Raw genomic sequence first — 14,265 nt, 5'->3', positions numbered from 1 at the left:
GAAAAAAACAAAGTCCAAAATTAATTGAACAGGAATTGAAGCAGCTTCCTTTCTAAATTGGCAATCCTGGTAACGGAGTTCCAGTCAAGAAGGTCTGGAGTAAGGTAGTGGGGCACAGAGGTTTCTCCAGAGTAGTACCATATCCCCTTTCTAGTCATTTTACAAATGAGTAAGTGTTTCATCCTAGATTTCTCATTTAGTGGTAGAGTCAGAAGGTTAGAGTTGTAAGCCTAGTCTGGACATGAAGACATCCAGTAGACATCCAGTAAAGTGCCCTGAGTGTTGAATTGCTTGTGTTCTGTGGACCAATAACCAACCTGTTTATTTGTCAGCCTTTTTCTTTTATTTTTCTTTTATTTTTCTTTTATTTTTATTTTTTTTTATTTTTTTATTTTTCTTTTATTTCAATAGTTGTGTTGCGTAAGAATTCAGTATTGGACTGAATTGGAGTTGGGAAAACCTGGGTTCAAAGCATCCTTCTAGAATTTACTAGCTTTTTGACCAACACACATTATTTAACCTTTCTAAGTTCCAATTCCTTCATCTCTTAAATTAGAATAGTAATATTTATATTACCTTTCATAGAGGGTTGTTGTGAAAGTCAAAGAGATTTGAAAAGCACTGTTTAGTAATATTTTAAAAATTAAGCCTCAGCTTGATGGAAATGTATTTTCTAAGAACCTCTTTCCTATACCAAGAGTTTTGAAACAGTTAACCTATATATACTTCTATTCAATTCTTATGTTTCAACCCAGAAGAATCTATTATTATTGCATTGGTCTGAGTGTGTGCTAGGAATCTTGAGTTCTTTATTGGGGAGATATTTCTACTATAATATTAATTAATACTATATTTTTCACAGGAATTTTTTTTTTCATATTTCATTCCCTAAACAAGCTTTTTCCTTTAAGGATTTGACTTTTTCAAATTTCTCTGGATTAATGCCAGTGGTCAGTGACATAGATGCTAAACACTAGCTTTGTAGAAGACATAAGGTGTATGTAATTATTCCTCAGCCTGCTTTTAGATGCATTTTATTGGAGTGATAACACTTGTACTGATGTGGGAGAGAAGAAAAGACAACCACCAATGGAAAATTTAAACATTGAGTTATGAATGCATTACCATGGAAGAGAGTTTAACACAGTGGTGACCTTGAGGGATCTTGAACCAGTGGGAGGTAGAAACAGTCACATAGGTAGTGTTGTTTCCAAAGGGACATCAAATTGTGTAGTATGGCTGGGCTGTGAGAAACTTTGTACCTGCAAAGGTCATCATCTCTCTTTTTTCTCACACCCAAAATGAACACTGATTTGGGCAAATATTTATAATCGGTGTATAGAGGAGAATGGCTGTGTGTAGGAAGGTACTAGAGAATGATTTGTCTGGGGGCAATTAAGAGGGGCTAGTTTAATTCTTCTCTAATTGGCAAAGTTCTAGTTCCTTCTGCTTCATAATAAACTCTCTTGGCAATATCTTTAGGGCTTAGTTCTTTCACCTTTGCTAAAGAAACTGGAAAGAAAAATCCGCTCAGATAACTAAAATAGAAACTGTCAAGTCTTTATTTAATGATAGTGTAGTGACAGAAACACTTTTAAGTATCAGCCCTATGACTTACTAGCTTTGTGACCTTTGGGAAATAATTTTTCTGTTCTTTTGTTATCAGTTTCCTAATTTGAAAAGTGAAAATCAAGATAATTGAACATAGTTATTGTGAAGAAATTGCTATGTAAATGTGGATTATTATATCATTGCTATGTGTCCAACACCAAGTTAGATTCTAGTTAGGGATGCATAGAGACACAATTAAGAAAATAATAAGACCATGACTTTAATTTGGCCTGCAGTTTAATTAAGCAAAAGTAAGGTATACAAAATAGAATATATACATGAAGTCACAGTCCTGAAAAGAAGCCTTACATATAAAGTGACACATTTGCAAAGAATCTTACAGTTTCTCTTCTAATGCCTTCATTTTCTTGAGTATTATTGTGCCAAATGCTGGAGCTATAGAGAAAAGTAAAAACACATTCTTACCCTCTAGAGTTTACATTCTAATTTGGGAGGCATGTAAACTGCTATGATATATGCAGTGTAAATGGGAGGTAATCTCAAGAGTAGTCATTTGTATGACTGGGGTGTGAGTGCGGTAAAGAGCCAGAAGTAAGAATTCTGAACAGAGAGCCTGTGAAAAGACTTGAAATTTGGAAATGAGGTATCTTGTGCAAGGACCACCCAGAAGGCCAATATTTTGGGGTCTTAGAGCACATGCAGGGAGACAAGAAGACTGAAAAGATAGAAAGAAGAAGTCAGGTATTCAAGTGCTTTAAATGCCAAAATAAAGTTTTAAAAATTTAGTCCTACAATTCTCAGATGATGAAATTGAAACTGTATCCACTCATATGAAAAAGTGTTCCAAATCACTACTGATCAGAGAAATGCAAATTAAGACAACTCTGAGATACCACTACACACCTGTCAGACTGGCTAAGATGACAGGAACAAATAATGATGAATGTTGGAGGGGATGTGGGAAAACTGGGACACTAATACATTGTTGGTGGAGTTGTGAAAGAATCCAGCCATTCTGGAGAGCAATTTGGAATTGTGCCCAAAAAGTTATCAAAGTGTGCATACCCTTTGACCCAGCGTTGCTATTATTGGGCTTATATCCCAAAGAAATACTAAAGAGTGGAAAGGGACCTGTATGTGCCAAAATGTTTGTGGCAGCTCTTTTTGTAGTGGCTAGAAACTGGAAGATGAATGGATGTCCATCAATTGGAGAATGGTTGGATAAATTATGGTATATGAAGGTTATGGAATATTACTGCTTAAGAAATGACCAGCAGGAGGAATATAGAGAGGCTTGGACAGACTTACATCAACTGATGCTGAGTGAAATGAATAGAACCAGAAAATCTCTGTACACTTCAGTGTTGTATGAAGATGTATTCTGATGGAAGTGGATATCTTCAACATAAAGAATATCCAACTCACTTCCAGTTGATCAATGATGGACAGAAATAACTACACCCAGAGAAGGAACACTGGGAAGTGAATGTAAATTGTTAGCACTACTGTCTATCTACCCAGGTTACTTACACCTTCGGAATCTAATACTTAATGTGCAACAAGAAAATGGTATTTACACACATATATTGTATCTGGGTTATATTGTAACATATGTAAAATGTATGGGATTGCCTGTCATCGGGAGGAGGGAGTAAAGAGAGGAAGGGGATAATTTGGAAAAATGAATACAAGGGATAATATTATAAAAAAAAAATTACTCATGCATATATACTATGGGAAAAAATTCTTTTTTTTTATTTTTTTTAAAAAATTTTTTTTAATTTTTATTTTATTTTATAATTATAACATTTTTTTTGACAGTACATATGCATGGGTAATTTTTTACATTATCCCTTGCACTTACTTCTATTCAGATTTTTTCCCTTCCTCCCCCAACCCCCTCCCCCAGATGGCAAGCAGTCTTATATATGTTAAATATATTACAGTATATTCTAGATACAATATATGTGTGTAGAACCGAATTTTTTGTTGCACAGGAAGAATTGGATTCAGAAGGTAAAAATAACAGTTTACATTCATTTCCCAGTGTTCCTTTTCTGGATGTAGCTGGTTCTGTCCATCATTAATCAATTGGAATTGGATTAGCTCTTCTCTATGTTGAAGAAATCCACTTCCATCAGCATATATCCTCGTACAGTATCATTGTTGAAGTGTATAATGATCTTCTGGTTCTGCTCGTTTCACTCAGCATCAGTTGATGTAAGTCTCTCCAAGCCTCTCTGTATTTCTCCTGTTGGTCATTTCTTATAGAACAATAATATTCCATAACATTCATATACCATAGTTTACCCAATCATTCTCCAATTGATGGACATCCATTCATCTTCCAGCTTCTAGCCACTATGAAAAGGGCTGCCACAAACATTTTGGCACATACAGGACCCTTTCTCTTCTTTAGTAGTTCCTTGGGGTATAAGCCCAGTAGTAGTATGGCTGGGTCAAAGGGTATGTATGCACATTTTGATAGCTTTTTGGGCATAATTCCAGATTGCTCTCCAGAATGGTTGGATTCTTTCACAACTCCACCAACAATGCATCAGTGTCCCAGTTTTCCCACAGCCCCTCCAACATTCATCGTTATTTGTTCCTGTCATCTTAGCCAATCTGACAGGTGTGTAATGATACCTCAGAGTTGTCTTAATTTGCATTTCTCTGATCAATAGTGATTTGGAACATTCTTTCATATGAGTGGAAATAGTTTTAATTTCATCATCTGAAAATTGTCTATTCATATCCTTTGACCATTTATCAATTGGAGAATGGCTTGATTTCTTATAAATTAAAGTCAATTCTCTGTATATTTTGGAGATGAGGCCTTTATCAGAACCTATAACTGTAAAAATTTTTTCCCAATTTGTTACTTCCCTTCTAATCTTGTTTGCATTAGTTTTGTTTGTGCAGAAACTTTTTAATTTGGTGTAATCAAAATGTTCTATTTTGTGATCAATAATGGTCTCTAGTTCTCCCTTGGACACAAACTCCTTCCTCCTCCACAAGTCTGAGAGGTAAACCATCCCATGTTCCTCCAATTTATTTATGATTTCGTTCTTTATGCCTAAATCTTGGACCCATTTTGATCTAATCTTAGTATGTGGTGTTAAATGTGGGTCCATGCCTAGTTTCTGCCATACTAATTTCCAGTTTTCCCAGCAGTTTTTGTCAAATAATGAATTCTTATCCCAAAATTTGGGATCTTTGGGTTTGTCAAAGATTAGATTGCTATTTTTATTCACTATCTTGCCCTGTGAACCTAACCTATGCCACTGATCAACTAGTCTATTTCTTAGCCAATACCAAATGGTTTTGGTGACTGTTGCTTTATAATATAGCTTTAAATCAGGTATACTTAGACCACCTTCTTCTGATTTTTTGGAAAAAAAATTCTTAAAAAAAAAATTAGTCCTAGAAGTAATAGGAAGCCACTTGAGATTTATTATTAAGGAAAGGGATGATAGATTTGTGCTTTAGGAAAATCACTTTAGTAGCTGAGTGGAGGATACATGGAGTGAGTAAACACTTGAGTCAGGGATACTAACTAGTAGGTTAGTACAATGATCCAGGGATGAGAGGGGCTTTTAAAAAAATTGTCTTTGGGATATAGATCCATTAGTGACACTGCTAGATCAAAGTGTATACAGTTTTATAGATTTGGGGCATGGTTCCAAATTTCTCTCCAGAATGGTTGGATCAGTTCACAGTTCTACCAACAGTGCATTAGTAAGTGACCCCTTTTAAAAAAATTCTTTCTCTTCCATTTTCTTTTTTCCCCCCTCTTCTCCTTCCCTTTTTTCCTTTTATTTTTCTTTCTTTCATTCACTTTTCTCTTTGAAAAAAGAGAAAAACAGACAAAAAAGGAAAACTAAAAAAAAATTATTTTAATAACTATGCGAGAAAATATATTCTTACAGTGGCTATTTCCAGAAACATATTTCACTGTGCATCTTGAGTCCATCCATTTTGGCATAAGATAAGTAATAGGCTTCATCATCAGTTCTCTGGAATCATGGTTGGTCATTGCACTCATCAGCATTCTCAAGCCTTTCAAGATTACTTTTTCTTATATTGTTGTTGTATAAATTTTCTTCTTACAGCTGATCACTTATAAAGGTCTTTCCAGGTTTCTCTGAAATTGAAGAGTGGTCATATAATAGGAAGAAAGCCAAGAGAGATCATTATCACTAAAACTCAGAAGATATCTAGAAATTGACCGAGTTTCAAATGCTTCCAAAAGTCAAGAAAGTTGAGAATTGAGAAAAGTCAATCAGATGTGGCAGTTAAGTAATTGCTTATAACTTTAGAAGGAGTTTCAATTGAATGGTGATTTAGAAAGCCAGATCACAGAGGGTTTTGAAGACAAATGAGGGAAGCAGATATGAAAAAAGGCAAAAAATATGTGTAGTATTTTTTCTTTGTTTGTTTTGTTTTTTTAATGATGAGAAAAGGATGAGCACTCTAATCTTCAGTACTGGGACGTTGTCTAAGTATATTAATAGTTTTGTGGGCTGTTAGAGATAGAATCTTAGAGTTGCATATGATCATTTCTCCTTTATTTTAAAGATGAGGAAAGTTACTAAAAGAATTTTGAATGAAAAAAATTGTGAAATAGGGTAGGGTAAAGTCCCTTTGGATGATTTTTGTATCTTCAGGCCACAGTGCTTTCAACATAGTTGGCAGTTAATAAATACTTGTTGAACTGGTTATTCATGGGAGAAGGTTGGAACTTGAGCTGTTCTTTGAAGGGTTCATAGAACATGATAAGTATTATAGTTGCCATCTCAGCATGACCAGAGATTGAGAGCTGTGAGCAATGATGATAGGTTTAGAACATTGTAAATGAGAAAGGAAAGTGTATTTTGGAATAGATCCCTTCTATTCCTACCTTGTCAAGCCCTGTGCTTGGGGGATTACAAAGAAAGGTCAAAAGCAGCACCTATTCTAGAGATAAATCTAATGGAGAAGAAAACCTGCAATTAATATTGGATGAACAGATTTTTACAGGATAAATTGGAAATAATTATAGAATTAAGAGGGAGACTTCTTTCAGAGGAAGATAAGATGAGTAGTATTAGATTGTAGAAGACTTTCAGTGACAATTTGGCTTGTAGGGAACCATTGAAAGTTTTAAAAGAAACAAAGTAAAATCTTATTTAGTTCCTTGTAAAATGAGGTTATCTTTTGTATTGCTTTATTAATGTTAGGTCCCCAAAGTTCAAATCATAATCAGTATGTCATTTCATGACAGTATGGAAAAAGGACTGACTTGGGGGAGGAGGGGCAAATCTGATGACCTAAATTTGGAAAAACCTGACTGCTATTTGACTTTTTTAATACTAACTGTTTAATTTTGTATAAAATCACAGAATACTTGATTTAGAATTAGAAAAAATGTCTCTTTAATAAGAGTATATTGTGTGATTTGTTGTTCCCTATCTTTCCCTATTTTACCGAGCAGCAAACTGAAACAGATAGACAAAGTTCAGTTTTTCAGGGCTTTTGTTTTTTGATTTGTAAAATGAGCAGGGTGGACAAGCTAATTCTGTAAGTGGGATTCAGAAATGAACCAGTTTAAGAGTAATGGCTTTATGGTCATTTATATTGTCATGTCATCATGCAGCTCTTGGATAGAAGTATCACTTATTAAGAAAGATGATGGGTCAGGATTGTATTAGTAAAGCTACATTGGAGGTTCATGGCTGGCATTGAGAAAGTGGATGAGACATTACAAATTTTAGAAAATGAAATGGGGAAAAGAAACCCAATGGAACATGTTTTATTTTTGGCTTGACATGCCATTTTTTTTTCTCCTTTTGAGCAAACATCATATATATATATTTGGCTTTTGTTTTAATTCACAATTGTCCCCTTTTAAATTATAGGGGTGGGGAGTGAGGTTCTATGCTGTTTAATTGGTTGCTGTTTTCCTAATTAGGGAAAACTAAACTCTTAAGAAATTATGGCCTTCTGGGTTTTGGATTACTCAACTAATGGCACAGAGAGTGTTTTCCTCTCAAAATACCGCTTTTCTTCTAGTTGTCTAGATGACTGATAAGCTTTGTAGTTCTACTTTTAAAAGATTCAGCCTTTAATTCTTTATATCTTGTGCTTTCTTAAAAATTTGTTGTAAAAATTTAAAAACAAATAATGAGTTTCTTTTGCCACCGAAAAGTCCAAACAGCCAAAATAGTTAAAGTAGTCTTCCTTTAGAATTTTTAGACAACTACCCCTTTAAGAGCAGTGATGCTACTCTGCCAGACTTGTGTTTTGGAATGCCAACAGCAGTCTTGCAGACATACATTGCTGCTGCTGCTGCTGTCGTGTCTCTGTGAGGGTTAACGACACTTCAGCTTGTTGTCTGGAACCGGTTCAGACTGGTTTTCTGGAAAGTGCTTTGTCTCTCAGACTGAATCCTGGGAAGGGTCATGTGGAGCCCAGTGATGTCATGGGATCAAAAACTGACTCAGCTCTTTTCATCTAGATATGTGTGTGATGCAGGTACAGGAAAGTAACAGAGTAAAATGTCCAACCCCATCCATCCTAAAAGTTTCAATGATTCTGGAATTGCAGGAGTTAAATATGATCCCAGGGGAGTTGAGCATTTCCTATGCCTGAGTGGGCAAACGGGTCTCATGCATTAAAAGGGAGTAGAAAGTATAAACTTGAATATTATCACAATGATAGTAGTTTAGGTTCTTGTGGAGTACCCTGGACAGAAATTTAGAAAGAGCTCTTTTCTTGCAAAATAAGGTAGTTCTTTTCTTCTTTACTTAATATTCCTGATAATTGAAAGCAAATGCAGGTGCTATAGATCCCATAGGCAGAAACTGTAGAGAAATTCAGGTTTAGATTTCTTGTACTTTATTTGACTTTGAGACTGGAATGCAGAGAGAAGCTCTTTTCTTTTTGGTAAGCAGCCAATTTTCATTTTTCATCTTTGAAGGTTTCTATTGTGCATAGGATGGTTTATAGTTGTATTCCCATACTTATTATTGCTTATCATTTTCGCTTTGCCTTAATGATACTGATAAATAGGAGCTATGGACAAAGTTTAAAAGAAAGACTTTTTTTGAAGAAAAAAGTAAGGAAACTTTATGATGTGCCTTTAGAGGTTCCTTGTTTATGGCAATCCTTGACATCATTATAGATAAAGAAAGAAAACAAAATAAATAAAATACAAACTTTATTTCAGAAAATGTCAAAACTTGTCTTCTTTTCCTCTCCTCTTCCCTCTCTTCCTTTACCAGAACTTCAGAATGACTGAAGAAGCATGCAGAACACGGAGTCAAAAACGAGCACTTGAACGTGAAACAACCCTAAATGATGTGGATAGTAAAAAAATAAAGATGGAGAAAGGATTACTGGGATCAGACCACAAGAGTGAAGGTGACTTGAAAATGAAGTCTGAGCCTGGAGCAGCCAAGGTCCAAGGATTACTAAAAGGAGGTGAAGTTAAGGCAACTATTAAGGTGGAAGTACAAACAGATAATGAGCCAGTGGATATGAGTACCTCAAAAAGGTAAGAAGCAAGTTGATCAAAGTGTGCCAGCTGAAATTTTTAATCTTAAGAGCTGAGCTAACTAGTACTTCCTTTTACCTTGCTATGATTGATTAATGACAGGCTCATTTTTATTGTCCTCTTTTAAAAAAAAAATATCTTATTTCTAAGGAGTCATCCCTTATAATGAATTACAAAAAGGAAGAAAACAGTTTAGCAAAACTAAATTACTTTGAAAAAATTTCTGAAATTATATTCTGTTTCATATCTCCTTATAGTTGTGTGGAATATGCTTTATCATATCTCTCCTTTGGGTGAGGCATAATCATTTTAATTTTATAGCAGTCATATTTATTTGTTTGATTTTTTTCATTTACCTTTTTTGTAGTCATTGTGTATATTGTTTTTCTGGTTCTGCTTATTCTGCTTTGCATCAGTTAATAGAAATCTTCACATATTTCTCTATTTTCATCACATTTTTAATTTCTTAAAACATAAAAATATCTTGTTACATTCATATACCACAACTTGTTTAGCCATTTCCTTATCACTGCTATTACTTTATGTTTACTAACCTATTTTACTTCATTCCCTTACTTGCTATTACAAAAAATAAATGTTGCTGTAAGTATTTTGATGCATATGAGGCATTTCTTTTGAGTATGTGCCTAGCACTGGAATCCCTTGAATTCAAAGATTTGGCTGTTTAACTTTCTTCAAGTAATTTTTTGAGAATAGTTGGACCAGTCCACAACTCCAACAACACAACAGTATGTTGGCCCTTTTCATAACTCTTCTTACATTTGCTAATTCCTTCTCTCCCTCCCTTTAGTCTTTGCCAGTTTTCACTTGAAACCTTCAAGCTCTTTTGATTTTTGCTTCTCTTAATGTTTTTTTATTATTCTTTGTGAATTGTATATGTACTTTGACCCCTTATCTATAATACTGAGTGCCTTTGGTCTTATTTCTTTTATTTGCCTATGTATCTTGAATATCAGACCCTTGTTAGAGATAATGTATACTGGGTCGTCCCTTCCCCAGAGGCAATAAGGACCTATCAAACAAAAGAATAATATCTTTGTTTCTTTGAATTAAGATATTTTTGATGCCTATGAATGATGAATTGAAAATAGCCAACACTAATGAGAGTTTAATTAAAAACTCTCATAATAGGTTGTGATCAGAGGTTGAAGTGGGATAGTGAGCATGGGAATAAAGAGAAGGAAATAGTCATGAGAGATAGTGTGGCGGTAAAATCAACAAAAATGACAATGATTAGATATATATTAGATATATACATTTGACTAGAGGAAAGCATTCACTGCCTTTAGTTTGTGAATTGGAAGGTGCTATAATGAACTCATCAGAATAAGAAAGTTTTGCAGTGGGCCTGTTTTTTGGGAAAAGATATGATTAGTTACAATTGGAACATGTTGATATATCCTGATGGAAGGATCCAGCAGATGATGCAGAGGTACAGGAGCTAGTTAGATTGATTGATTTTAAAATCCTTTAGCAGAATTGAAACCCATATCAATTTATGAGATAGCAGGGAAAGAGAATACAACTAAGGAAAAGAGGAGGGTTTGAGATGGCCAATGAAGCAATAAAGGCTTTTTAAAAGGGAGAGTATAGTGTTATAAAAATCAGAGATAAATGTTTAGAGAGCCTTCCAATGATTAGCAGTACAATGTCTTCTCAGTACTGCTTTTGTGATTATATTTTTGTCTTCTGTGCATCTTTTAAAAATTTGACTTGTTAATAAGTTTCCTTTGTAACCACAGCTATCTCTTTAGAGAACTTCTTTTCTTTTATGGTTGAAATAATTGTATATTATAATTTGTGCTCTTGAGAACATAATGTCTTTGCGCAAACTTTCCCTGTACACTCATAGGACACGGAAATCTGGCTTTTTCTAACTCTTTGAAATCTACCTTTCCAAACTATGTGTAAGACCTTTCCCAAGTTCTCTCCTTCATATTTCAGTAACTGATTCTGATCACTTTCTCCTCACGCTTCAATAATTTCTACTTTACTACTCTATTGATTGGAATCAGGTTCTGAGTAAAATTTACTTTTAATTAACAAACATTTGACTCTCTACACCACAAAATTTTCTTTCCCTCACCTTCAAAAAAGAAAACTTTTGCAAATAACATACGATTAGAGAATTTTTACATTGACCAGATCCATAAATGGGTCTCATTCTGCATGTCTCTTCCATCACCATCATCCCTCTATCAGGAGGTAGGCAATATTTTTAAACCATTCTTTTGCAATCAGTTGAAATTCTGAAATTAGAATTCTTAAAATCTTTCAAAACTGTTAATTTTTACATAAAGGTATTAGACTCCTGGTTCTACTTCAGTTCAAAATGAGGTTCAAGTGATCTTTCCTCCTTCCTCTACATGTCCTCCCTGATTGCGTGGTATAAGTCATCCTTTGCCTATTTTTTCCCTAAAGTGTTATCTTTTCCTCTCCCTATCTTTCCTATCTCTTTATGATTAAAAGCATCTTTTCTCCTTATAAAAAAATTTTACCAAAAAAAAAAAAAATACAAAATTTACAAGCCCTCCAACTTACTTGATTTCCTCTATGTCTTCTGCTAACATTATAATTTTGGGGGGATGTTTGAATCATTTCCCCACTGCTACTTCTTATCCTGCATAATTAATATATAATTTAATATGTATATTTTATAATAATAATGATAATAAATAATTCTAATTAGAATATAGATACACTTATAAGTTCTTTTCTGATTACTTTCTACTTTTTATACTGCTATAGATTCCTGTGTTTGTATTCCATAGTTTCCACTTAGTTCTGGTCTTTTATCTATCTATGTATCTATTTGTTCATGTATTTATTTGTTTATTTATGTGTGCATGCATGCATGCTATGTAGGATTATAGTTTTGCTGGGTAAATTATTTTTGGTTTTAAGTCTAAATTTATCTTTTGACTTTTCCGTGCTTTCCAGTTCTTTGTAATGGTAGCTGCTATGTATTTTTTTCTTTACCCTTGAAGATTTGGATTTTAGCTATGACATTGCTAGAAGTCTTCATTTTAGGGTTTCAGGAAGTAACTTTCTGTTTTCACTTTGCTTTGTGGTTCTAAGAGATCTGGCAGTCTTTCATGAGCTTTTGAAATAGAATCTCTATGCTGTTTGGGGGTTTATGGTTTTCATGAAACCCTGTGATTATTAAATTATCTCTATTTTCCAAATCTTTGTGGGTATGTTGTGTGTGGGTGGTGAGGAGTCCACTGTCTGCTCTATGTGACTTTGTGTTAAGGATTTAGGACACTGAATTCATGTTCCAGGCCCAAAGCTGCTGGCTTGGAACAAGTGTTGAGACTGATCAGCTCTGGAAATTTCTGAACTTCAGGCTTTGTTTGGAGTTCTGTACTATGTATTAGTCACTGGCACCTCTGAGAGACCCCAAGTCTTGGGCCTAGGGCTGAATGATCTGTGGTGAGCATTCTCATGCTGCTGGCTTAGGTCTGAATCCTGGGTGCTCTGACTACTTCTCTTTCACAGCTTCTCCCTGCTTACTTGCTTATATAAGTAGAATCTATGGGTTTTGCTGGAAGTTTTTCCTTCAGTTTTTTGTTCACTATTCTGTCTAAGCATTTTTCTTAGGTTATTGTTAAAATAGTTGTATCTCTGTTTCTAAAGATAAATTTAAGAGTTAAAAGAAAGTAAAAAGAAATTCTCAGCTGCTCTAAGAAATATCTCAATCAATAAACATTAAGTATTATATTAGACATTATGCTAGATATTTAGGATACTATGCCAGAAATGCCTTCAAGGAACTCGTTCTGGGGAATATTTGGGATCATTAAACAAATTCTGCAATTTATTAAAAGTAGTCCAGTCCTTTTATCCTGCTCAGCCTTGAACCCAGTTCATTGTCTGTTTGCACTGCTCGTCACAAATATCTAGTACATGCTGTTGGTGACTTTATTAGCTCCCTGTTTCAATTATCTCTTTTCCCAGATTTATAAATTCAACCCTGAATTTTCTCCTGAACTGCAGTCCAATTATACCAACTCCTTATTTTGAATTTTGTGGTCCACAGTGTAATGTGTTGTCATCTCCAGAAACTGCCGATCTCTCTCTGGTCTAGAGGATAGACTACTTCTTCCTCCTGAGAGCCACCTTAAGTCTGGCCCAGACAAGACTCTCTCTCCTCCAGAGAGCCACTCTAACTCTGACCTAGAACAGAGACTCCATCTCTGGAGTGCCGCCCTTTTTTATCCTCCCAGAGAAGGAGCGTGGGATAACTCAAGGGCTTCTAGGAAAAATTACTTCAACCAATGAACTTGCTCCTCCTAAGCATGCAAGCTACTCCCCAGGAATTCAAAGGGGTTGAACTCCTAGTAAAGACCAGAGCTAGAGAATTGTTAAAGTACTGACTTAGCACTTAGTTAGAACCTAATATCTCATTAGCACTTAGTAAGAACCTAACACCACAGCAGCCCCAAACTCAGTTTGACCCAAACAGATTTCATTGTATCTTTCCCCTTATGTTGATTCCTCACCCACATTGTCAAGAGGGCCACCATTCTTCCATTTACTCAGGTTCACTATATTTGTATCATCCCTGGCTCCTCATTTTGTTCATGCTGTATATCTTATCACTTAAGAAATCTTATTAATAAACTTTTTCATTACAGCTTTTCTGAAATAAAACACTTTTTCTTCTTATGGAGCTACCACTTTGGAGTAGGTATTCGTTTCCTCTGACTTGTAGTATGTAGTAGTATACACTTGACTCCAAATTGGTCTCCTTGCCTTAAGCTTCTCCCTATTCTAATTTATTCTTAATATAACTCCCTTTTAGTTTTTTTATTTCCAAATTCTCTGCCCTGCTGCCTTACTTTACCCATTGAGAAGCAAGCAATTATACACATGAAGTCATGCAAAATATAGTTCCACATTAGCCATGTTGCAATAAATAAATAAAAAAACAAACAAATAGATGAATAAATAGATAAATAAAAGAAATATAAAGAAAATGGAAAAAAAAATGCTTCAGTTTGGCTCCCTTTCCCCCTCATAAGGTAGATAATATACTTACTTTTTAATACATCCTTTGGAATACTCTTGTATATTGATCAGTGGCTAAGTCTTTCACATATGATTTTACAATTTTGTTGTTACTTTGTATAATGTTC

General features: G+C 34.6%; 1 protein-coding gene across 7 annotated transcripts in view; it reads left to right on the top strand.

The window, feature by feature from the left end:
• GATAD2A (GATA zinc finger domain containing 2A) overlaps positions 1-14,265 on the top strand; it is a 198,795-nt gene that overhangs the window by 105,696 nt on the left and 78,834 nt on the right. For all 7 annotated transcript variants that reach the window (XM_074306954.1, XM_074306937.1, XM_074306920.1 and 4 more), the window contains one exon: positions 8,835-9,106. In XM_074306954.1, the coding sequence (XP_074163055.1) occupies positions 8,844-9,106 (263 nt within the window). In that variant the 5' untranslated portion in view covers positions 8,835-8,843. The remainder of the gene's footprint in view (positions 1-8,834; positions 9,107-14,265) is intronic.

Source organism: Sminthopsis crassicaudata, chromosome 1 (assembly GCF_048593235.1).
Source record: "Sminthopsis crassicaudata isolate SCR6 chromosome 1, ASM4859323v1, whole genome shotgun sequence".
In the NCBI taxonomy this organism is placed as follows: domain Eukaryota; kingdom Metazoa; phylum Chordata; class Mammalia; order Dasyuromorphia; family Dasyuridae; genus Sminthopsis; species Sminthopsis crassicaudata.
Note: the sequence above shows the minus strand (reverse complement) of the source record. Positions and strands in the feature narration are given on the sequence as shown.